Source organism: Corythoichthys intestinalis, chromosome 2 (genome assembly GCF_030265065.1).
Source record: "Corythoichthys intestinalis isolate RoL2023-P3 chromosome 2, ASM3026506v1, whole genome shotgun sequence".
In the NCBI taxonomy this organism is placed as follows: Eukaryota; Metazoa; Chordata; class Actinopteri; order Syngnathiformes; family Syngnathidae; genus Corythoichthys; species Corythoichthys intestinalis.
The window spans coordinates 33,977,452-34,002,139 of NC_080396.1; the positions used below are offsets into that span (position 1 = coordinate 33,977,452).

Consider the following 24,688-nt stretch of genomic DNA (forward strand, 5'->3'; position numbering starts at 1 on the left):
ATCCTTACAAAACCTAAACGTCATTTTGATTATTAATAATATTGGAACAAAGCTGAATCAATGTTATGTTTTCGACCGAAACGCCCGCTCATCCATAATTCAATGATTTTTCAATCATATTTGCTGGTCAATCATAAATCAACTATTTGTCAACATTAGTTCATCAACTACAAAACAATGTTAACCCAACCGTACGCCTGGACATCCGTCGCTGCTTTCTGCTCCCATCTGGGGGGAGAGGACCGGCGTCGGTGCTCATGAAGCTGGCAGACCACAAGACCAAGACTGCCCTGCTTAACTGGCGCCGCCACCTGAAAGGGTCGAAGATTTTTTTAATGACGACTTGACCCGCCGAAATGCCGAAATTGCAAGAAAAGCACGTCAACTCAAGAAAGTTGGGAAAATAGCCAACACCTGGGTCTCGGATTGCAGGATCCTTGTCAAGACGCAAGATATGAAGATTAAAGCTATTACGAGTCTTGACCAACTGACCTCACTTGAAATTTAATGATGACATCAACGGCAGGAGTCTCTACAAGAATCTTGGACACATTAAGGATTATCTACTAAAGATAACAAAGGCTCTGATTTTAATTTGCACGGATATAACATGACACAAATGAATTGGGCATCTAAGGGGGGAGGGGTGTTGCAATTATGATCGACATTCTCCTGGAATGTATTACAATTGAACTCCTTATCCCAAATTGTAAAAACATAATTATCTGCTGTGTCTACCGAGCTCCTGACTCAAATGTCTAGTTTACTGATTATATGGAAAAGATACTGTATAAAACGAATAATAAGCATGTTTTTCGTTGTGGAGACATTAATCTTGGGATAAAATATGTACAACATGTTGTTTGATTTTCCTCATACATCCATGTCTGATGAAACTTACAGTGATCACCATGTACACCTTAGCAATGTATCCTTTTAAGAGACTTATAAGAAAAGCATTTTGAGTCGCTGCTCACACCAGCTGTGATAGCACATAATCACTTTTGCCACACACATAGCCACAACAAAATGTTCCACAGCAAACAGATGCAAAAATGTCACGGACATGACAGAGCCGTAACCTTGTACGCCCTGAAATTAATCGAGCTGCTTGACTGGACGCTAAGTTACTAAACCCAGATTGATGATTGTGTTATTGTACAGTTTTGATGTATGTTCCATGCCTGAATGTGCGTCTTTGGTTGTATGGGGGACGGGAAACTGATAAGCATATGCTTCATCCCGTGCGCCTTTGTCTTCTCCTTCGGTTCCTTCGGGCAAATCATATCACATTTTGTAATTGTCAATGATTGTCGCTGATACCGATGATGATGACAATTAAATTCCATTCCACATACCATAGAACAACGTTGTTTCAACGTCACTTGACGTCGAAAATTTCGATGTCAACCATACTGATGATTTTGATTGAAAATTGACGTTTATTCAATGTCGGTCTGCTATCTGGGAATAAGTGCATGAAAGGGTTGAATTTTGATGAAATTGTTTTTTTTTTCTTTTTAATCAAACTTTTTTTTTCATTCCTAAATATTTTGTCCGAAACTGGGAAATTTCTATGCCACAAAAAGTTTCAAATCGCTGTTTGATTCACACCGCAAGAAATGAAGCGCGAAATGGCGAGACCTGATTGTTAACGCAGAGTTTTAAATAAGTGCTGCCGCATGGTGCGCTGTGATTGGTGGATCCTGAACCAATCAAAAGCCCCCGTTCGACCCTTCCGTATATTCACCCAGTGTGATTTCGGGCGCACGCCGCACGCACTAACACGCACGCACGCACGGAGTCACGGACACAGCGGAACACGGTGAGTGTTTTGCTGAGCTTCTATCCAGAATTTGCGCTCCGCATCGCACTTGTCCGATGTTCGTATTTGGTAGTTTGTTCATGAGAGTCGGAATCTCCGGAGAGATGTAAAAGCGAGCTGTGGCTCCGTCGCGAGGGAGCTATTGTTGTGGGTGAAGTATATTAGCATACAGGCTCGAGGGGTTGCTAACATCAAGCTAATGATTAACTACTGTAGTTTCTGATGCGAATTGTGTTTGGCAAGTGGTTCCGCGTTGTGTTTGTCGCCCTATTTTCCACCTTCTCTCCACATCGTCGTTTGAACAGCTTGTTGCTTACTTGGTAGCTTCATCAAAGAGAAGTTCTCTGGTGTAACTCTTGATCTAGGAAGCTGGTCCTTTCTTGGAAATGAACATCGAGGTCATTTGATTCAACTGTGCTCATGAGCTTTCTTTTTATTCCACCAGAACGATTAGTTCGTTGTGCAGAGTCACATCCTGTGTCGCTAGTCATATCTTCCTTCGTCGCTAGTGAACTGCTAGTACTGTACTGTACAAATAGCGACCCACGAAACGTCGCTTTTCTTGGTAAGTAGAGCCACAATAGTGTTTAAAACACACTTTTTTTGTTGTCGAAGTAAGAACCGATGACTTTTTGCGTCTAGTGATTTTTTTTAATGTGTTGGGCAAGTTTGGGGAAACTAATAGCCACACCCTTCCTTTTCGAGAAACGACCGGGCAGGAATACAATGTCGACTTGATCGTCTTAATTCCAGCACAACCTCTTTCACTTTAAAACTTTTTTTTAGTTGTGCATTTTGGACAACTCTATAACTCATTGACTGCCATTTATGCCAAACGTGGGACAATTTGCCCTACGGTATCCTGAATTTTGTTTATTATTTGATTTTAAAATGATTTAGGCAGGTTATTTATCCACTGTGCGTTTGACTTTGATTTAATTGAAATCAGTTTATTTTGTTAGCATTATTTTCATTGTGTTTGAGTTTTTATGAATGTCCCCTTTTTCCTGCTGAAAGGGACACCCGCTCTCTAGCTTTGTGGCCCCTGCGGACCCTCAGCACCTGTCGCTCACCTCTGTGCACCCGAGGACCTGCCAAATGTAGAGGGAGTTCAGTTGACATCTGCAGCTGCCGTCTACACAGTATGTAAAACTGTTCATCCTGCATTTATGTAATCAATTCTATTCGTACACATGTAGCACCAATTCAAAATGGAGGTTATGTTAATGAAAGAAGGTTTTATTTTTGGCATTAATGATGCCTGGGTGCTGCAGAAGCTAACTCTTGGGAATAAACCTTCCATCATGATATGGATAATTTTATATCACGATAATAAATGCCACAATATACTGCATTTTAATTATTCGGTGAATAATTATACGATTGTGGCACCATCCCTCTTCTCACACTGTATTTTTACTTTAAACAGACCTGTCACAAATGAAGTATCCCATGTTTAGAAAAGCGGGACAGTAGCATTTATTTTCCACAAGTGCCAAGATGCCGATCTACTCGCAGATGTGAATCTTGATGATTTTTCACTAGTAAGACCATATTAAGCTGTCACAATTTAATTATTGTAACAATTGATGTTAATAATGTAATTGGGTTTGTGTTTTATGTATGTTAGTACGTGTCTTGCTCTGTTTTGTTGATCACTATTTCCAATTGTTTTGAATGCATTACTCACAGCAATGGCTGGTGGGATAACAGAGAGGAAAGAAAGTAATCACACTAAGGGACCTTTCATATGGCAACGGGGGTGACAACGCAAAAACTTTTCCAGAGAGCCCTATCGATTTCACGGCAATGGCGTTTTGGAGGGCTCAAAACGCAAAAATTTGAAAACTCCTTCTGGAGTGGAAATTTTGACAACACTCCCCCCGTTAACAATGTAAAGTGAGTTTTGGGTGACAACTGACTTCCATACTCCGGAACAGTAGGTGACGATAATGCTCCAATAATATTGTCAGTAAAGCGGGTGAAGATACTGATGACGTCAGTGCACACGGACAGTTCGACAGTGTATGAAAACATGTCTTGAAGTAGCAGCCCTTTACACAGACTGTGTCTAACATTATTTGAAAATTATCAGTGTATCATTCGTTCATTCCATATCAGTTTTAGAATCCAAAATCGGAGAACGGATAACAACTTATTTCATTTCTCTTTTTGACCTGGAAGTTGTAGGCTTTTTTTTCTCTCGGGAAAGTTCAGCCAGTCTCCACTGGGTGAATCCATAATGGGTGAATCGAGTGGCACGATAGCGAACATTTTACAGTTCTTATTATTACCTAACGTTTTTTTCAAGGATGGCGGACTATCACTGTGAACAGGTTTCAATATCGGCGCGGTTAAAGACTGGCCTCACTGAAAAATGACTAACAAATTCATTCTTACAGCCAGACTTTTCCAGTATTTTGCTACGCATTGAGTGGCGCTGAGTTAATTATAATAATAGTTAAGCGTGTAAAGGTACATGTATTTGTATTGAACCGTTTTGGTACGTGGTGCTCGGTTCGGAACGGAGGCGTACCGAACAAGTTTGTGACATAATGTAACCCTTACTTTTCGAGGCTGTGAGTCGATCGGGTTACAGTTTCTTTGTGTAGATTATATTTACTCCGTCTTCTCTACTATAATGAGGACCAACACGGTAGGACAGTATAACCCAGAAACGTTAACGGCGCGACAACGTGGCCGTCGCGAGAACGCAGTGAAACGCGGGCGTTAAAGTCAATCAGCCAATGCACACCAGTTGCAGTGCAGCCGCGTGTTAGACGCGTCCCAGAAGCGACTCAACACGACGCATGCGGAAAAAAACAGCAGAGTTTATTATTTGACGCGAGACGCGACCCTCCTGCGTCAATACTACTACCGGTAGCTAGGATCGGGCAGACCGGAAGTCACTCGTGTAAAAATATGGTGAATCCGGTCGATTTTCAAACTAATCTGCAATTGTAACCCACTTTTTGAGTCCATCAGATCTCTTGAGTGGTAGATCGGGGCACAGTTGACTTGTCTTTGTTGATTTACTGCTGTCTTCTCTGCTATAATAATAACCAACACGACCCCGTGTTCAATACAAAACCCTCCCACCACAACAAAACAAGTAGGAACTAATATTCACATAGGAACTAAAGTTATACAACATAAAGTATACAATATAAATTAATACTACATCACATTTGTAAAATATAAACACATAGCATAAATAATAGCCCATTTAAATAAAATGAAATGAGCTAAAACACCTGTAATTAAATAATAAGAATAATACAAAGATCCTGCTTACACAATTAAATTTATTAATTTCTTTGTGGCGCTTTAACTTGAGAAAATCCACCAATAAAGCTTTTGAAAACCGTTCATTAGAAGAAAAAAATGATTCATTGAGGCATTTCATTTGTAAAATACATGTTAAAATCTTTGTCATTGGGATTGCTTTTCTCTTTAGCACAGGACTTTTTTTCTTCTTTCTTTCAGAAAGAAAGCTGACCAATACGCGGGGTTCTGAAAGGCAAATTGTTGTTGGATTATCTTTAAATACCCGCTACTTTTTGAGCAGAATTCTAGCTTTGTATAGGCTAATGTTCCTATTGTTGAAAGCACAAAGGTGTGTAATAAACAACTAGCACATTTATATTTTGCTATTGATATTTAGTTTTCTTACTGTACCGAAAATGAACCGAACCGTGACCTCAAAACCGAGGTACGTATCGAACAGAGATTTTTGTGTATCGTTACACCCCTAGTCATAACACATAAAAAATGATACAAACCAAAAAACGAGTAGAACAAAAACACCATGATGATTTCATTCTCTTAAATTCTATTTTTAATTTCAAAATAAAAACAGCGAAAAATAGGGTGTTATTTGTTTTCCAATTTTTGATTTGAAAACAAGAAATGAAATAAGTTGTTGACAGTTTTCCGATTTTGGATTCTAAAACATATATGGAATGAATGAATATTACACTGATAAAGAATCTAGTCAACTATTAACTACTGTAATTATAGAAATTTAGGGAAGAGAGGAACATTATTTGACCACAGGGTTTATGCAAGTCATTAAACAGCATTAAAAGTCATTAAATGGAGTTTGTTGCGTAATCCCGTAGTGATATTAATGGCTACCCAATAATATCGACTAATAGGCGCATTTTAAAATGATATCGGATAATGTCGACATTGATTTTTCATTATCGGTTTTGGGCCAATATGCATGTTGCCTTCAAAGTGAATGAAGAAGCCTTTTTACCAGGGCTGGTCACAGCTTAGCACAGCAGTAATGCTTATTGACCATTAGATGTCTCCAAACTAAGATGTTTGGGATTTGTTATGTGAGCAGACAATTTGCATTCATGGGGCAAAAATTAAATAAACAATAAATGATTAAAATATAATTAATTATAAACTCATTACATACATCATTCACTGTACTGAAGCTGTTTACCTTTGGGTTTTTTTGAGCCGGAAGCACTGTGTGAGACATATGTGAGATGGCAGTGCCTTATAGACCTTACTCACCAACGTCACAGAATGACGTGTCGTTGTATCCGGCCGCCATATTGTCCGTCATTGTTTATCCATATTCTCAATGGTTTCAATTTGTCGTGCAATTTATAGTGCAATTCATGGAAGCCCCGGTGCTTTCAGACGCTGTAAACTCATTGGATGCGTTGCATAAAAGGCGTTATGTGGAAAAGCTTCAGTCTATCCATTTGCCAGATCCATATTTGATGCCTAAATCAATATTTTTCGACCCGCTGTCTTCGCCCTCTCTGCCTGACATCTGCTACCCTGATATCTACAACCATCTTTTCCACAGAAACGCGGCCTATTCTCACGAAACTTTGAAAAACATTAAGAGCAGCACTCTAAGCAACATTACCCTGTGTGATTTCTAAAATGGCGACAAAAAAAAAAAAAAGTTGACTGCAATGGCCGACGCTTCAAGGATAGGTGGATATTGGGCTATTTCTTCAATAAAATACGCAACAACTGTGTCTGCCTCATTTGCAAAGAGACAGTCGCTATTTTCAAAGAGTTCGATGTGACGCGATAATAACAAGACACGCTGACATGTACAAAATGAGGGGCGGCTAGCTTGACTTCGTTTTAACGAGTGGAGGGTGGCTTGACCGCAGTTTCGCTAGAGCCAAGACTGTTGAAATTATGAATTAAAAAAAAATAATAAAGCAAATGTGACACACAGAAGGGCTTGCTAACATTTGTTTAAATATATTGTTCTATGTAAATCAGCCAAGGTAGCCCCCCGCATTTTCACCACACCAAATCTGGCCCCCTTTGCAAAAGGTTTGGACACACCTGTTTAACTGATGATCCGTAGACGAGGCCAGCTTCTTTCAGTTGGTACCAGCTAAATATTATTCAAAATGTAGTGAAGGTGGAAGAAATAAGCATCTTGAATTTGAAACTGTATGTTGTCGGCGATTAGCCTCACAATGATCTTAATTGTGGTTGTCAGCCCAAAACCCTCTAAATATATATTAAATGCATCTTACCAGATATAAAATGACTACTACATAATCTGTGGTAATCGTTTGGAGCCCAGTTTTCTCGTCAAATTGCAGCAGTCCATCTCGCTCTCCTCTCCGGGTCTCTTGGAATACGGTAGAACTTCAAGTCTCTCCGTCTATCTTCTCTGTTATTGCAACCAACCGCCACACACGCCTTCACCATTTTGATTATTAATGTTAACGAGCAGAAAAACACGCCATGATAGGAGGAATTTACGTAGCGGTAATGCGTCAACACGACGAGTTGACGGACAATATGGCGCAGAGGCGTGGTTGTGACGTCATGTGAGTAGGGTCTATTGGCACTTGATCCAAAAAACTAAAACTAACACTATTTTGATTTCAACAACACATATAGTGCTGCCATATACTCACTTTTTCCATAACTTCGGTTGGAGTTGTTCTCTTATTTTTCCACTGAATGCTTATTGGAAAACTTGGAAGTTGTTACATCTATTATTAAAGTAACCAGTGGGTCACCAAAATACAATTAGCAATAATAAAGTCCATGACCACAGACATCAGTATCTGTTTGATATCTGTATCGGATATCGGAAAGTTGAAAATACTGATGTTTTATTGTGTTTGTTAGAGGCTATTTCTTTCCCAATATGGTGGTTGTAGTCTCTACGTGTGTACACTCACCACATAGTTAATTAGTTTTCATTAACTGTTTGTCCTATTTATGCATCATAAGTGTTTATGGTGTGTGGTCATTTAAAACACCCTTGGTTTGTTGGTTCAGGGACAATTAGGGGCTGATCCGCGGTATCATCGCCTCAGGGGCGTAACAAGGTCCTCTGCCTTTGTTGTACATGTTGGTGTCTCAGCAAAATTGTCTATTGGATTGAATGGAGTCAGAAGTTCATATACAGTATTGGACAAACGGTGCTTAGAGGGAGTTACTCAACCGCATTTATATTTTCTGGAGAATGTAAGACTATCAGTGTACGACAACAATAAAAATAAATATGACAAAATCCCATGGGCAAATTACCAGCAATGTGAAAATGATGCGATAAAATGGGACCAGGCCCATTTGAATGTCAGCATCACTCCCGCAGCCTCTCATCTCCATTTTCAGGTTTTTTCATGCCAACGAGTCGAGTGATTACAATGGCCCATTGTGGAGCTGCACGTGTCGCTGTCCGTGTGGGTCTCTGGCGATGCATTGGACGTCACTCCTAGTATTGCAGATGCTGCCTGAGTGTGACAGAGTGCTTTTTGTATTGTTTGACAACGGTCCCAAAGACCCATAATGATTAATATGTTAAAGAAAAGCTCCCAAATGGGCTTGAATTATAAGTCTCTCACTGATTGACATTTTCATTAAGAAATTATAATTATGTAACATTGCTCCAAAGTAAAATACTGTAGCGTTTGCTTAGCGGAAGTTTGGTCGCGAAAACAGCACACGAGCCTCAGCGCCTTTTTCCTCTTTTTATTCACTTCCCGCCACCTCACCAATGCAAAAAAAAACAACAACTATGTACACTGACGCAATCCAGTCCACCAATCGGAGCGTCGCGCCGGTGCACCAGCACACCAACGACAGTCCCGTGCTGGTGCATAAATTAACCCATTGATGACAGCCCCGGTGACGCTACACAGCCCCCACCTAGCCGGTTAGTTGTCCCCAGCAACCGTAGCGTCCAGAATGTAATCCTGTAACCGGAAAGGAAGTCTGCGGTGCCGCCGAGGACGCCCCGTCTCTACTCCAGCCGGCGTAGGAGATGTCCGAGAGTTCTCAGCCCGTTCCTCCAGACTGGCCTCCATCTCTGGAGTTGCCCGGGGTTGATAAGGGGCGAGCCGGTCCCGATGGAGGACGACCACCCGGTTCCTCCTCAATGTCTGTACTCGATACACCACATCCGACAGTTTCTCCAGAACAGTGCACGGTCCCACCCAGTGGCTCATGAGTTTTGGGGACAATCCCCGCTTTCGCTCTGGGCTGTAGATCCAAACCTGTGCGCCGACAGCGAAGTCTTCCCCTCTACAGCGGACGTCATATGCCCTCTTCTGGCGAACGCCAGCCTGGCCGAGGGTCTGTCGGGCTACGTCGTGAACCTCTCGTAGTCTGTCTCGCAGATGGCCATAGTAATCCATTCCGGCCTCGCCCACCACCTCTGGCTCAGGAGGGGATCCAAACACCAGGTCAACAGGAGTGCGGAGCTCTCGCCCGAACATGAGAGCCGCGGGAGTGCATTTAGTGGACTCCTGAACCGCCGAGCGATATGCCCATAGGACCAGAGGTAGATGTAAGTCCCAATCACGTTGCTGACGGCTGGTCAAGATGGCAAGTTGAGTGGCCAGAGTGCGGTTAAAACGTTCCACCAAACCATCACTCTGGGGGTGCAGTGGCGTAGTACGGGTCTTCTTGATTCCGAGTCGCTTGCAGACCTCACTGAAGACCTTAGCCTCGAAGTTCCGCCCCTGGTCACTATGCAATTCCTCTGGGGCACCAAATCTGCAGAACATCTCATTGACCAGATGTTCGGCGGTAGTGATGGCGCTCTGGTCAGGGACAGCATAGGCTTCAGGCCATTTGGTAAAATAGTCCATGGCCACCAAGACATATCGATTTCCTCGTTCGGTGACTGGAAAGGGGCCCAGGATGTCAACGGCCACACGCTCCATGGGTGCCCCCACCTGGTACTGTTGCAGGGGGGCATGCGAGCGTTGGCCTGGCCCCTTCTGTGCTGTGCAAGTGTCACAGCGGTGCACATGGAGTTCAACATCTAGGCGACATCCTGGCCAGTAGAATCGGGAACGGAGGCGCAGCAGGGTCTTGGTGACGCCGAAGTGACCCGTTCCGGCCGAGCCATGGACGAGCTGGAGGACTTGCATCCTCAGGTTACGAGGCACCAGGAGTTGGAGGATATCACGGGTGCCAGCAGGATTCTTCCAGCAACGGTAGAGAAGGTTGTCACGGATGACAAGGCCAGCCCACTGCGAATGGAGTGCCTTAGTCTCTTGGTCGAGCATAGCGATGGCCGCCCACGCTGGACGCTGGTCGGCCTCCAGCCATCCTCGAACACGGCTGAGAACGGGGTCCCCTTCTTGGGCGTGTCGTAACGTCACCAGGTCAACCTCAACCATGTTGGGAGCCGTCGCTGTCGCTCGGTCGTGTGCCCCACCCCGGCCGAGAGTATTCTCTTCGGCCGCGGCTGCTTCTCGATGTGCCACTGCCACTGTGGCCACCGGTTCTCGTTCCTCCTGGCGTTGGCAGTGTCGGCAGTCATTGCAGGGCCGCCGTGACAGGGCATCAGCGTTGGTGTGTTGACGCCCTGGACGATGATGGATTTCGTAGTCGTAGTCCTGCAGCGTCTCCATCCACCGAGCGAGCTGTCCTTCGGGCTCCCGGAAAGTAAGAAGCCAGGTGAGCGAGGCGTGGTCAGTGCGCAGAAGGAATTTTTGCCCATACAAATATGGCCGGAACCGGCGCAGTGCCAAGACCACAGCCAGCAGTTCCCTCCGTGTGACACAGTAATTTCGTTCAGGCCGGCTGAGGGCACGACTATAGTAGGCGACGACTTGCTCACCGTGCTCGCCTTCTTGTGACAACACTGCCCCTATGCCAACGTTACTAGCATCAGTGTCCACTATAAATGGTCGCTGGAGGTCGGGGTAGGCCAACACTGGAGCTTCAATTAAGGCTCTCTTGAGTCTGGTGAAGGCCCGGCAACAGTCCTCAGTCCACTGAAACACTTGCCCCTTTTGCGTCAATTTGTGCAGAGGGCTGGCAATGGAGGCGAAGTCCCGAATGAATCGACGGTAGTAGGACGCCAGGCCCAAAAAACTGCGCAGCTCACTGACATTCCCCGGCACCGGCCAGTCTTTCACGGCCGCTGTCTTAGCTGGGTCGGTGGCCACCCCCGCCGCATTGATGACGTGGCCCAAGAATGACGTCTCTCGTCTAAACAGGTTGCACTTCTTGGGGTGGAGACGAAGCCCAGCTTGTCTGATCGCGTCGAACACCTCCCGTAGGTGGCTCAGCGCGCTCTGGAAGTTAGCTGCATGGACTAGAAGGTCATCCAAGTAGACAACACAGCGGCTGCGTGGAATGTCAATGAGCACTTTCTCCATCAGACGTTCAAAGGTGGCTGGAGCATTGCAAAGTCCAAATGGCATAACTCTGAACTGCCATAATCCTTGTCCCAGGGAGAATGCAGTCTTTGGTCGTGCCTCTGGGGCTAGTTCCACCTGCCAATATCCGCTCCGCAGGTCAAGAGAGCTGAACCAGCAGGAGCCGGCGACGTAGTCAAGGGCATCGTCGATACGCGGCAGGGGGTAAGAGTCCTTGCGTGTAACTTTATTGAGCCGCCGATAGTCTACACAAAATCGCCAAGTGCCATCTTTTTTCTTGACCAGAACTACTGGGGCTGCCCATGGGCTGGACGATGCCTCGATTACTCCCGCCTCCAACATCTCTTGAATTTGTTTTTCGGCTGTAGCACGCTTGGCGAAGGGAAGGCGCCGAGGCCAAAGGCGAATGGGGCTTGCATCCCCGGTATCTATCTCGTGCTGAACCAAGCCGGTGTGCGTGCAGTCTTTGTCTTTGGCGGCAAAGATGTCAGCGAAGCAGTCCAACAGCTCCTTCAACTGGTGACGCTGGCCGCTTTCTAAACCATCACTGCTCCGTCGGTACAGCTCCTCGATGGCTTGCTTGGTCTCAGCGGATGGTGGTAGTGGATTCGGTCTCGTGGCTTGTGGTCCATCGTGCCTTCTCATCGCCGATGGCATGGACGTGTGTCGCAGTCCTTTTCCGCCAGCCGTTTGCAGGGGAATCACCTCAGAGTCCAATTTTAGTGCAGTACTGGCTACGTCCACTACTGCTTTCCATTTTGAAAGCAAGTCTAGCCCAATGATGCAGGGATCTTGTATTTGGGCCAACCAGAACTGGTGGTCCACCTGTTGTCCAGCCACGGTCACAGTGAGAGTCTTAACGCCCCACATCTTGGCTCGTTCTCCTGTGACAGTCATTATGTGCAGTTTGGTGCGTTTCCATCCTTGGGGTTTTTGGGCCGTGGTACCAGGCAGGGTATCAGGGCAGATGAGGGAGATGGTGGACCCTGTGTCCACCAAAGCCTTACACAGGGTCCCATTTATGCAGCAGTCCAAGTATAATCCATGTGCTTGCCCGAGGCGACCCAGTCGTAGCAAATCTGTGTGGGAGGACGAGATCGGTGGCAGTTCTCCCGCTGTGCCACCCCTCTTTAGTTTAACTGTTGGTCAGCGAGTGTTTTCGGTGCCGGAGCTGGACAATGGCGTGCGACGTGCCCGGGTTCACCGCACCGGAAGCACTTCTCTTTGTCTTTGTTGCGACGCCACTTCGGCCGGTGCTGGGGTGCGGTGGCGGCTTGGCAAACCACTTCGTCGTCGTGGCCATCTTCGTAGTCTCCTAGATCAACGCGGTGAGCTCTGTGCTTTGGCCCACAGTCTGCCCTGCTGTCACACAGTATGTGCTCGACCCGCTCAGCCTCACCGAGCGCACTAGCCAATGTCTTTGGTGCGCACAAACGAACATGTTGTTGAAGCTGCTGTGGACGAAGACCCCGAATGAAGGCTTGCAGGGCCAGTTCTTCCTGCGCCATGGAACTGAAAGTGCTGTAACCTTGTCTTGCATGAAGCTGGAGGTCTGCTGCATAAGCGCCCAAGCACTCGTTTCCTTTTCGATGACGGTTGAACAGCTTGTCCCTTGAATCATCAGCGTAGTTGCGGTGTCCAAAACGTTGACGCAGAGCTCCCTCTAGTGCTTGCCAACAAAGCCGTTCTTGTGGCCGAAGATCAGTTAGGATCTGCAGGGCATTTCCTTCCAATGCAAGAGCAACTTGGACCGCCGTCTCTTCATTTGACCAGCCATTAAATTGTGCCGCCATTTGAACTTGGATGAGGTAAGTCTCCAGCGGTCCCTCACCATTGTAACGTGGCAGTTTGGTCATCACTTTTTGCCTCGGCATCTCCACAGTTCCACTTGCTGCTTGCACACTGCTTCCCATGTTATATTCATGGCATTTGGGAATGCTTGATGTCGCATAATGGCGCCCCCCATGGCAAGGACGGGGATCGATCCTCATCCCATCAAAGCCCTCCCCCTCGTTGCTCGCCTCCACTCGCTGATTGTGAGCGCGGCGCTCGCTTGCTCCGTCAGAGTAGCGTAGTTGCTTTGGCTTGCTCTGATAAGGGAGGGGGGTGCACGCCGTCTCGTAAAGCCGCCCCCTCTCATTACTTGCTTCAGCTCGTCGTTCTGGGGAGCGACGCTCGCTAGCTCCGTCAGGGTGGCGTTGTCCTTTCGGTTTGCTCCGATTCGCCAAACTCCCGTGCTCCATTTGCAAGCGTGAAATGAAATCTTCAATCTCCTCAATTGTGGTCGCCATCCTGCAATCCCACTTCTGACACCAAATGTAGCGTTTGCTTAGCGGAAGTTTGGTCGCGAAAACAGCACACGAGCCTCAGCGCCTTTTTCCTCTTTTTATTCACTTCCCGCCACCTCACCAATGCAAAAAAAAACAACAACTATGTACACTGACGCAATCCAGTCCACCAATCGGAGCGTCGCGCCGGTGCACCAGCACACCAACGACAGTCCCGTGCTGGTGCATAAATTAACCCATTGATGACAGCCCCGGTGACGCTACAATACGTAAAATTAGTTTGGGACAAACCAGTGAATAATAGTTTTATTTTGTCAGTCTAGTGTCTGGTTATTTCACGTAGGATTAGAGCGATGATTACGGAAGTGCGGTACGAGCACTACTTGCGGTACATTGGATCAATCTGCTCAAATTTTCAAGCTGTTCTTAATGAGAAAAAAAAGTTTCCAGTTCTGATTGACTCTTGCCATTCATTCTGACATTCACTCATTGTTTTCGCATTGCTTGAGTCAACTCGTCTTTAACCAGGGTTGTTCATTCGCAGAAACTATTTTCAAGTTTCCATGGAAGTACCCATCAAATATTTTATTTTATCCGACAACACCCTACGACCATGGTGACACAAGCCCCACGGCAGTGGGCGGGAAAGAGCTCATTTTGTAGGTCAAGAATGCGATTTCAAGCAGTAGATGTAGGCGGTGATGTTCATTGTTTCACAAGCTCCGCTGACTGACCAGACTCTGCTTTTGGGGTAATGTCTAATGTAGCTGCAATAAACCAAATTGTTGTTAGTTTGGAAATCACTTTTTAGGGAACTAGTGTGACTCAAAACTGTTTTATTTTCATTTGCGCAAGACAAGTTTGCGTTGCGTGGGCCTCAAGTGTATTTCCTGCAGCTGAATGTGACACATGCACCCTCTGACTGGCTCTGTCCTTTCACAGACTCTCGTGCTGCCTGCTGAAGTTGCCCACCATGCGCGAGTACAAGCTAGTGGTGCTGGGTTCAGGAGGCGTGGGAAAATCTGCACTGGTGAGGGATTCATGGCGCCACATTTATCTTATTTAATGATTGGACTTGATGTCATTTTGTTTTTGAACAAATATTTATGTAAGAGATAGAGCCCAAGGAATGTTTTTGAATAATAATCGTATTCAAAGCGCTTTAATCTTACTATAATTCACTAGACTCGGTCCGTCCTTCCGGCTTCATTCCGAGCTGAAACCCTGATGGGAGGATGCCTGTTGGCCAGAGGAAGAACCCATTTATATTGGTCAACAAACGACCTCATAATCATTAAAGATATTGATACAACACAAATCATTGCCAATTCGTTTGGCCACCTTTCTAAATTTTAATTGCAGTTGTGCGAACAAGCTAACAAACCAATATGACGGCACTTAGACTGAGCTGTCGCTTCACCAACGTTCACATTAGGCATGTGCCGGTTACTGGTTTTAAGGTTTTATACCATTGTATGAAAAACGTCACGGTTTCAAAACCCCTAAAATTTTCTGTCATACTGTAGTTATGGTATTAGCTATTTTTGAGGTCTAAAAATGTAGCGAGAAGTCCGTGGCTTGGAACGGCAGTGCTCACCAATTCCCTTCTAGTTGTTGCCCTGTCCTGTGTCTGTCAGTGAGACTACACCTGAGCTTTTTCCCCGCTCAAAAATAGAGAAAATTGCTAAAATGGGAGTAGTTCGGCTACCGAAAAGAAACAGACTGTCGCGGCTTAGAGGAGGAAGGACAGCTGACATTCTTCCAAAATGATTTCACATTTACATGCTAACTAGTTTCCTCTCTACCATTAGCCTACTTTTGTAAAGTCTTCCGCCATTGTAAACATCTGCAAATATGTAGTAAAAAATAAAAAAATCCTGTTGAATGGAATTTTTTTTTTGTTTTGTTTGTTTTTTGTTAACCCCTACATCTCAAAATAACACATTTCAGAGCTATAAGTGCAATACCGTGAAACCATGGTATTTTTGCTTAAGGGTATAATACCATCAAAATCTCATACCGGCACATGCCTAGTACACATACAGTGGGGAGAACAAGTATTTGATACACTGCCAATGGCAGTGTATCAAATACTTGTTCTCCCCACTGTAAATAGTTTTTACAGAGCACATGTATTAAGTTTTGCAACACTCCCTAACTATATTATTTATTTTAAATATAACACTGGATTAAATATCTATGCATGGGACAAATGCGTATCGACTGCATTCATTTGAATGGGTGCGTGACTCCCTTTCTATATTTTTGACATTTTTCCTGTTTTTTTTTTTTTTTTTTTTTTTTCCTTGCAGCAACTGGTGTCTTCGTTGATGGATACTCAAATCATTTTAAGCTTTTCCAAATATATTTCTAACAATACATATTGTTTTTACATTTGATTTTTATTTCAGGTAGTCAGGTAGTGATGATGGTAGTTATGACGTACCCGACTTACGTAATTTCGACTTTACGATGCCCAAGTCTCGTCCGCCATTTTGTCTCCAGTCGTTTTTGTTTTTTTTTAGTAGCATAAACGGTACCTTCTTGTATCTCACAATATCTTATTTTTTACCTTATTTTATTAATATGACTGATCTGCCCTTTGGCGAAAAATGTATTTAACTATAATGTTGACTTTTATTTTGGCACAGGAAGCATAGACCAGGTAGTACTTCCGCACACAAGTAAGAGCGCATGTACACACGAAGAAGAAACTGTTTGCGTACACGAAGAAGAGCGCACGCGCGCACACACACGAGGAAGTCTGCTTTTGCTCCCACGAAGCAGTCAATTGAGACAGAGAGGGGAAAGATTACTGCTTAAAGAGCATACGACACGAGAAAAAAAGTCTTAAATGGCATCATTATGTGAATTAGAATCATATTTTGAGACGATTCGACAATATACAACAATTTAGCAAAGCACAGATGACGAGAAATTAGTCTTTTAATCTGCCGGTTAGCCACGCCTACCATTATAGGGCTTTAGCGTCCCCAACAGGTGGATGACGTCAGCAGTAGACTGGGCTCATCGGTTTTACTTTTCAGCCCACTGAGGGGGAATTATTTAGAACGAGGAAAACGCGACGAAGAGAGCCGCAAAATGTCATTGTTTCAGTCTCTCTACTCTAATATTTTTACAGGATATTCTTTGTATCCAAGTATTTTTCCCCAATAGCTATATAAATGGCTTGAGAAGGACCAGTCAGCCCGTCAAGGAGGAACTATTCACAACGAGGAAAACGCGACGAAGAGAGCGGCAAAATGTCATTGTTTCTGTCTCTTTACTTCAATATTTTTACAGGATATTCTTTTTATCCAAGTATTTTCCCCAATTGCTAAATAAATGGCATGGTCATGACAAATAACAGTGTTGTGCTGAATGGAATATGAAATAATAAAAATGCATTTATTCAGGACGACATGGCAAATTACTCCATAATGGTCAAAACTGTCAACTTCACCTTTACTGTCGCACCTCCCGAACGATATTTTATGACACCTAAATCGGACATATGTCATTTCCCTTCCCCTTCGGAGAATGTAAACAAACCAGAAGGCGTGACAGCTAGCCGACATGCTAACCCGAACCGAGTGATGTTTCAAAGTCTTCGAAGCGGAAAATCACACATAACTAGCCTGGATTATTTGACATGACGACCCGGTTGTTGATTGTCTTCGCGGATCGGCAAACCGCCCGGCGGAGAGCAATTTACAGTTCATTCCCCGGAGGAGGGTGGCTGGAGTTGTTATGCAGCTAACGTGCTGCTGCTAATGAGCATTAGGAGAGCTTTTTACATGCCTATCAATGATCAAACGTAAGTAGTCCTTTATTTAAAAGAAGTTTGTAGTGTTTACTTTGTAATAGCTGTATTAATATTTGACATAATACAAAACAAGATGTTTACTCACTTCCTCGTAAGTCCAATGGTCCCACAGCAGTAGGGCTTGGCCAATATCCACGGTGAATGGGAACCTTTTGAAACTCCAAAAAGGCGGATACGCCTCTCCCTCATACAGAATGATTTTTCTGCAGCCGTTTGGCTGGCGTGATGCGAAAAATAAACGTATTAATCCGCAAAATCAGCTGAATCCTTCGTCCTCATACACAACAGTACACTGTAGTGTGAAGAGGACGTCTTCTACCGTACACGTCACAGCGCCCTCCTCCTCAATGCAAGACCGAAGCCGGAAGTCACTCATTTTCATGGCGCGGGATTCAAAAAACCAAATAAAAATAGCGATCGCTTCCACACGCATCCAAGCGGTCCATATCATTCAGGGGCATAAAATACCGCGTGTATTATGAAATAAACATGCTTTTTCGTGTCACAGGCACTTTAACTTGCTGTCTAGCTAGGACTTAGCTCCATCGTCTTGGCGAGGACAATACAGTGATGTATAATACATGTTTTTGGATAGTTATTTTGAGATTTAGGCGGTATTTAGGCGTACTTAAATGGTTAATTCCGACTTGCGCGGAAATTCGGGTTACTTCGGCAGCGTAGGAACTCGTTTGTAATCCGAAGACTACCTGTATTAAGTTCGTTAGGATGCGTGTTGGTCAGAGGAAAAGAACTTTGCAAATTGATTTTTAAAAATTTGCTGGGTAGAGCGTACAATGTTGTTGCTGTGATTGCGTAAAACGAAGAAGTGAAACTGCTCCTCAAAGTGTTGTGACATTTTAATTGCATTGTGGAGGTAAAATATTCTATTTTATACGTTTATACAGTACGTATATATGGTACTCATGTGTTTGTATACACATATATACTTTCTCATACAATATAGTTTTTTCACCATTGCCATCAATGACATCATCATTTCTCACCTCTATCATTCCAGACAGTCCAGTTTGTGCAAGGAATTTTTGTGGAAAAGTACGACCCTACAATAGAAGACTCATACAGAAAGGTAAGCACAGGATTTACGAGAGAATAGCAGTGCTTTTCTCATAGTGACACAATGTTTTTTTTTTTTTTGTACCGAAGCAAGTGGAAGTGGACGGGCAGCAATGCATGCTGGAGATCTTGGATACAGCTGGAACAGTAAGTACAATCAGTTGCGCCCGCAAATTGAAACTGAGCGTGCGTGCTGATGAGTGCGTTTGCTGTGTAGGAGCAGTTCACGGCCATGCGGGACCTTTACATGAAGAACGGCCAGGGTTTCGCTCTGGTCTACTCCATCACAGCGCAGTCGACCTTCAATGACTTGCAGGACCTACGGGAGCAAATCCTGCGAGTGAAGGACACTGAGGATGTGAGTGTGATGCATCAAGTCACAAATAGCGAGTGAAATGAACTCCTCCAGTCTGTATGAAGGTTATCACTCAGTCGCGATGAATCACTCTGTACTATGTACCACACTCGGACTAGATACTGTAAGGCAGGGGTCGGGAACCTGTGGCTCACGAGCCAGATGTGGCTCTTTTGACGGCTGCATCTGGCTCGCAGACAAATCTTTAATTATTATTTTTTTAAAAAAAGTTTTGTTACTCCTTTGTGGATGCGCAAACCGGCGACGGTCACCGGCGACGGTCACCGGCGACTAGAAAGCCGGTTCGCAGTAGTTTTCGTGGGAAAGTGGCAAACATATATGTCGTTGTGTTTATCTATTTATCTATCTATCTATCAGTCGCATAGGCAGCAACGCAGATGAGGCAGAGACAGTGTTCAAGTGGGGTTGCTGTATTTTGCTGTTGAAAATAGCGGCCGATGTGCGCATGTGCGTGAGATCAGGACGTTAACTTCCCTCGTTTTAATTGCGTTGTCAGCTAATTTTAGAAACCCTTTTGAGAAGATGGCTAAAAGAAAAAAACACGAGGAGTATCTTACTTTTCAGCAGGAATGGACAGAGGAATATGTAGGCATGAAAATCTCTCACCTTTCGGCGAAATTCGCCATTTTTAAGTTAAAAAGTCTAAGTGAGTCTACACATCTCACCTACGTGAATCGTGTAGATCCGAGGAGGAGGGGGGTGTGGGGGGGTTCAGGTGTAGGCATGCGCCGGTTACCTTCACGGTTTACCATGCTATGAAAATGTGGCGGTTAAAAAAACCACAAAAATTTTCCATCATACAGTAGTACGTATTCGTTATTTTTCATGTGTCAAAAATGCAACCAGAAGTGGCTTGGCACGGCAGCGCTTACCCCTTCCCATGTTTGATGCTGCGTGTGTCAGTGACGCTACTCCAGCAAACCCAAAAACAAACACTCCAAACACAAGGCGTACTTTTCTTCAATTTATTGAGCTCTCAAATCGTGGTAACTGAAATGAACCAAATGAACACATTCAAAATGTTGTACAATCATATTTTTGCACGTGTGAGTAGCTTCAACAGTTTAGCTTCATGAAAAAGTTCGCCAAAAACAAAACACACATTTTCCTTTCAAATTCAATACACAAAGTTACTAAAAACTTGCAAAGACGAATGATAGGCAAGGCTTAGCTAGGAGAACAACTTCATTGAGGTTAATCACAGCTGCTGAGTGAGAAACAAGTTTGAATGCAGGGGGGGAAAAAAGAGAGCGTCAAAGATAGCTAATTGCGACAGATGATCTTGTCCTAAGCACAAATTCACGTTCGGTGGACGAGGAGAGGTCTCACTCCCAATTTTTTTTTGATGAATGCATTTGCTTGCCAGCCTATTGAATTTGGTGAGAAATGGTTTCAATCGTTTTCATATTTTGTGATATGACAAAGTTACTGCCGCTCATTGCAGCTTGCGTTGAACAATGCCAGAGCTAGCCAAATCTCCGGTGAAAAAACAACTCCCATTAAGTTAGCTTCAAGCTTGTGTATTTAACGGTAATATAAAAGCAATGTTGTCAGTAATGCGTAACTGTAATATGATTACTTTCTGTGCAGTTTGCATGTTATTCGTTAGTTTCAGGGCTCCGGAGTGGCTAAGCTAGCACGAATCAATGGTGGTTGAAATCAACTCCTTCAACTAATTAAACCCCCGCTAACTCGAATATTAAGCCTTATGTGAAAAATTTAAATTTTCAAATTCGCCTCATGTAGGACGTTTCGCCGAAGGAGGACATTTTGGCAGAACGCCGGAACATATTTCCTCCACACCCTACTCACCTTTTTAACCCCTGACCCATTTTCATGCCTGAATATGCCTTTGTGGAGAGAGTGGGTTCTGCAGTGTGTCTAATCTGCAAGGGTAAAATTGCAAGTATGAAAAGGTCAAATATAAAGCGGCACTTTGACACCCGCTATACTACATTTGCATTAAAATATCCTGCGGGGGACAACAGGAAGAAACCATGTCAAGAGCTACTATCGAGAGTGCAAGCTAGTCAGCAGCAACTCCATGTTTGGACCCAACAAGGTGACTGGAATTCAGCTAGCTTTACTGGCGGTTTAGCAATTGTGAGAAACTGAAGGCCATTCACAGATGGGGAGTATGCAGAAGCATTCACACTTGATGTTGCCAATGAAGTTTTTGGTGACTTTTTGGATAAAGACAAGATAATTAAACGGATAAAAGACATGCCTCTGTCGACAAGAACTGTTCACAATCGTACCATCATGATGTTAAATCAAATGAGGCAACGCAAGTGAAGGACATAATTGCGGCAACGTTTTTTTGTTGTTGTCTCGCTTTGGATGAGTCAACAGACGTAAGCAATTTATCCCAGTTCAGCGTGATCGCAAGGTATGTTTTCGGTGACATACTACATGAGGAAAGTGTTGCAGTTTTGACTGTGGAAGGGACAACAAGAGGGGATGATTTATTTCAGTCCTTCACTGAGTTCGATAAAGAAAAAAATCTAATGATGCATAAACTTGTTTCGGTGTGCACTGATGGTGCTCCGCGCATGGTGGGGAAAAATAGAGGATTTGTGGCTTTTTTCTTTAAAGACTCAAGCAACATAGCATATGTAGCAAAGATAAGAAAACAAAACTTCAACAACAAAGCTCGTCATCGTCATGAAAAAATTGTTCTTCCACAAAATATTTTAGTTATTGTCATCGTGCACGAAAACAACATTCGTTCATATAACATGGTCACACATACGGCATGTGTATTGCTTTTACTTGTTTTGTGATATAGATCCTTTTATGTAGCATTTTCTGTGTGTAAATGCTATATAAATTATGGTTTGATTGATTGAAATATTTCAACACAGTACTAAGAAGCAACAAGGGAGCTAAAAATAAATTGGCAAATAACATAAAATGATCCAGCCAAACAATAATTCATTTAAAACTTCATTTTTCAGTTTCGCCCAACAATTTTTGCTTCGGTGCATCCCTAGTTTTTAAGGTTATCCAATGTACCAATCTTTTTTTCTTCAGTTTAAATAGCCTGGTGATAAATTGCTGCTTTAGCAAGTTATAAATATGAAATACATCTTAGAATGTGTTGAGGCAATGACACCAGTCTTCTTTCTGGCTCCTTTCCTGTTATTCAGGAACATTGTGAACACAATTATCCTTATGTTGTCTCTTTTTACGGAGAATTAGATCGATAGTTTTTTCGTAGAGGGTTACCAAATGAGTCTGAAAAAGGTGGATAGACCTTCAGCTGCAATATTTTCCCTTTTTTGTTTGAATTCCCAATTTTAATAACATTGATGTTGTTCTTATAAGGTTCCCCAGCCCCCGTTAGTTGGAACTGCATTTTGGAAGCTCCGCGAGAGGAATGGGGCTATATAGCGGAGTTGAAAATGTCAGCTGGATCTCATTTTGTGTGAATACAGTCAAGAGGATCGATGCCATGCTGGGGTTGTTTGCTTATTCATAGAAGCTCTTTTCTATGTACCACTAAAAGCAGAATTTTCCATTCCTTGAGCAGGTCCCCATGATTCTGGTGGGGAATAAGTGTGACCTGGAGGACGAGCGCGTGGTGGGCAAGGAGCAGGGTCAGAACTTGGCCCGTCAGTGGAGCAACTGTGCCTTTTTAGAGACGTCGGCCAAATCGAAGATTAACGTTAATGAAGTAAGTTTCCCTACAAAACCTGTCCCAATAGATGGCCTGCAGTCCAAATGTATTTTTTAGTTTATTTAACTTCCTACGCTTGCAGATTTTCTATGATCTGGTGCGACAAATCAACAGAAAAACACCGATGGAAAAGAAGCCAAAAAAGAAGAAGGGCTGCACACTGCTCTAGAAGCCCTCTTGCTAATGTACACCCACAAAAACATGGGCTCCAGGCCAGGTGAGTGGCTGTTGAGATGACGTTTATTCCTGGCAGTTTCACGGATGAACGTTGAACATCGGATTTTTAAGTCAACTCTATTATGCACGGTGGACAGCAATCCAAAAGTCCCAGCCTAATTTCAGAAAGCGCAATATCTTATGAAAATGTTGAAATTTTTGTAATGGATTTATATACAAACTCCCCATTCACAAATGTTTTATTCAGCTTTTCTATGTGACTCGCAACCGGCTAAGTGAATCCTTATTTTGTCTTCCATGTTGTCAAGAAGCGTCTCTTAGTGGACCATGCCAACATTCCATGACCTCTCTGAAAGATGGCAGGCATCGCCACATGTTTGAAAATCCTGTTCTTAATTTAAAAATGGAAAAAATAGAGTATGTCAGTCTTATTTTAGTTGTTTGACAGGTTGCTCATGTTTTTCATATGTGGATAAAAAGAGAACCATGTTTGGGATTTTAAGTGTACTGTTAAGTCCTCCTAGAGATGAACGTTGGCCTTCTTGCATTTCTACACTAACAGTGACGACGACAACAATGCATTATTGCTCATGACTTGCTCTCCTACTATGATAACATATTTCCTAAGTGACTTGGTTTTATATTGAGCTGTGAGCCTTCCATGTTCCACCTAATATATTCAACTTCTGTTCCTGCATAATAAAGCTGAGGATATTAATGTTTTATAGACTGATTGGAGGGTGGGGCTGTGTTTTTAAAATAAACCGATATTCTACTAAACCACCTCAAATGTGGCTTCTTGTGATGTCAGATATTTTTTTCAGCTTCTATGAAATGATTAAACTTCAGTACATTTTAATTCTTTTCTGTGTCCTTTTGTTTGAAAATGACTTACGGTCTGGTGAATATATTTGACATACATGCAAATTGAAAAGGGAAACAAATGTTAACAGACGTTTAATCCTTTACAGAGCACTCCTTTAACTCATTGACTGCCGGTGATGGCGTCGGGACATCCAATCCATTCTGACTGGGAGTCGTTGCCAACATTTCCCTGTCAAAATGATTTGGGTGTCTAATGTAAGTGTCACTGAAACGTGACAAATCGCAGCCAGGGATTCCATTTTAGATTAATTGACATCTATTGTTGTCAATGGCAGGCAATGATTTAAATACTGTACTTTTTGGAGGGTGGGGGTCAACTTTAGAGTTTTTGGGTCCAGAACGGGTGTGTATTTTGTTTTTCATTTAAAAAAAAAACTAGTAAAAATAAATTATTGCAAAAATATATTAACAATTACATAAAAATAATACATAAGTGGACATCACATTTTGTGTCACATAGGCAACAAATGTTGTTTTGGGTCACATAGGACTCAATGTTGTCTTCATGGGTTATTTATTTTTAACAAAAACTCACTTGCCTTATAAAGTGTTAAGATTTAAAAAGAAATTAGGTTATTTTTTCAACTGTCAAAAAATAGTCACTTAACCTAATTGATAGAGAGAAAAAATCTTGAAACGTGCAGTCCATATCTACAACATATAAACAGGGCAGTTTGACCCATTAAAAGTTTTTCATGCTATTTGAGGTTTTATATTGCCCCCAGGTGGCCAAGGCGCGCACAGGGGAATGTGAAAGTGAAAATAAAAGTTGTGTTTCATTACGTTATTATGAAGATTAATATTCCAGCGTTCCCCAATTTAAAAACAAATTTGAATTTAATTTTTAGGCGTATGAAACCGATTTACTCATTGACTGCCATTGACGGCGACAAACGTCGAATCCATTTGAACGGGAGTGGGGCAGTGAT

The 24,688-nt window shown here is 43.3% G+C and overlaps 1 protein-coding gene across 7 annotated transcripts; it reads left to right on the plus strand.

The window, feature by feature from the left end:
- Positions 1-1,757: 1,757 nt before the first annotated feature.
- On the plus strand, positions 1,758-23,733 carry rap1aa (RAP1A, member of RAS oncogene family a). Of its 7 annotated transcripts, XM_057830288.1 has the most exons (10): positions 1,955-1,972; positions 2,271-2,390; positions 2,860-2,967; positions 14,685-14,772; positions 18,587-18,655; positions 18,733-18,789; positions 18,860-19,000; positions 22,551-22,694; positions 22,780-22,914; positions 23,183-23,733. In XM_057830288.1, exons 4-9 carry the CDS (start codon positions 14,716-14,718, stop codon positions 22,864-22,866), a joined length of 555 nt encoding a protein of 184 aa, XP_057686271.1. In that variant the 5' UTR covers positions 1,955-1,972; positions 2,271-2,390; positions 2,860-2,967; positions 14,685-14,715; the 3' UTR covers positions 22,867-22,914; positions 23,183-23,733. The 7 variants fall into 7 exon arrangements, with proteins under 7 accessions (XP_057686268.1, XP_057686272.1, XP_057686274.1 ...); XM_057830285.1 differs by lacking the exons at positions 1,955-1,972; positions 2,271-2,390 and adding an exon at positions 1,758-1,825 and having other exon boundaries at positions 2,843-2,967; XM_057830289.1 differs by lacking the exons at positions 1,955-1,972; positions 2,271-2,390 and adding an exon at positions 1,758-1,825 and having other exon boundaries at positions 2,843-2,967; positions 23,186-23,733.
- The last annotated feature ends 955 nt before the right edge of the window (positions 23,734-24,688 follow it).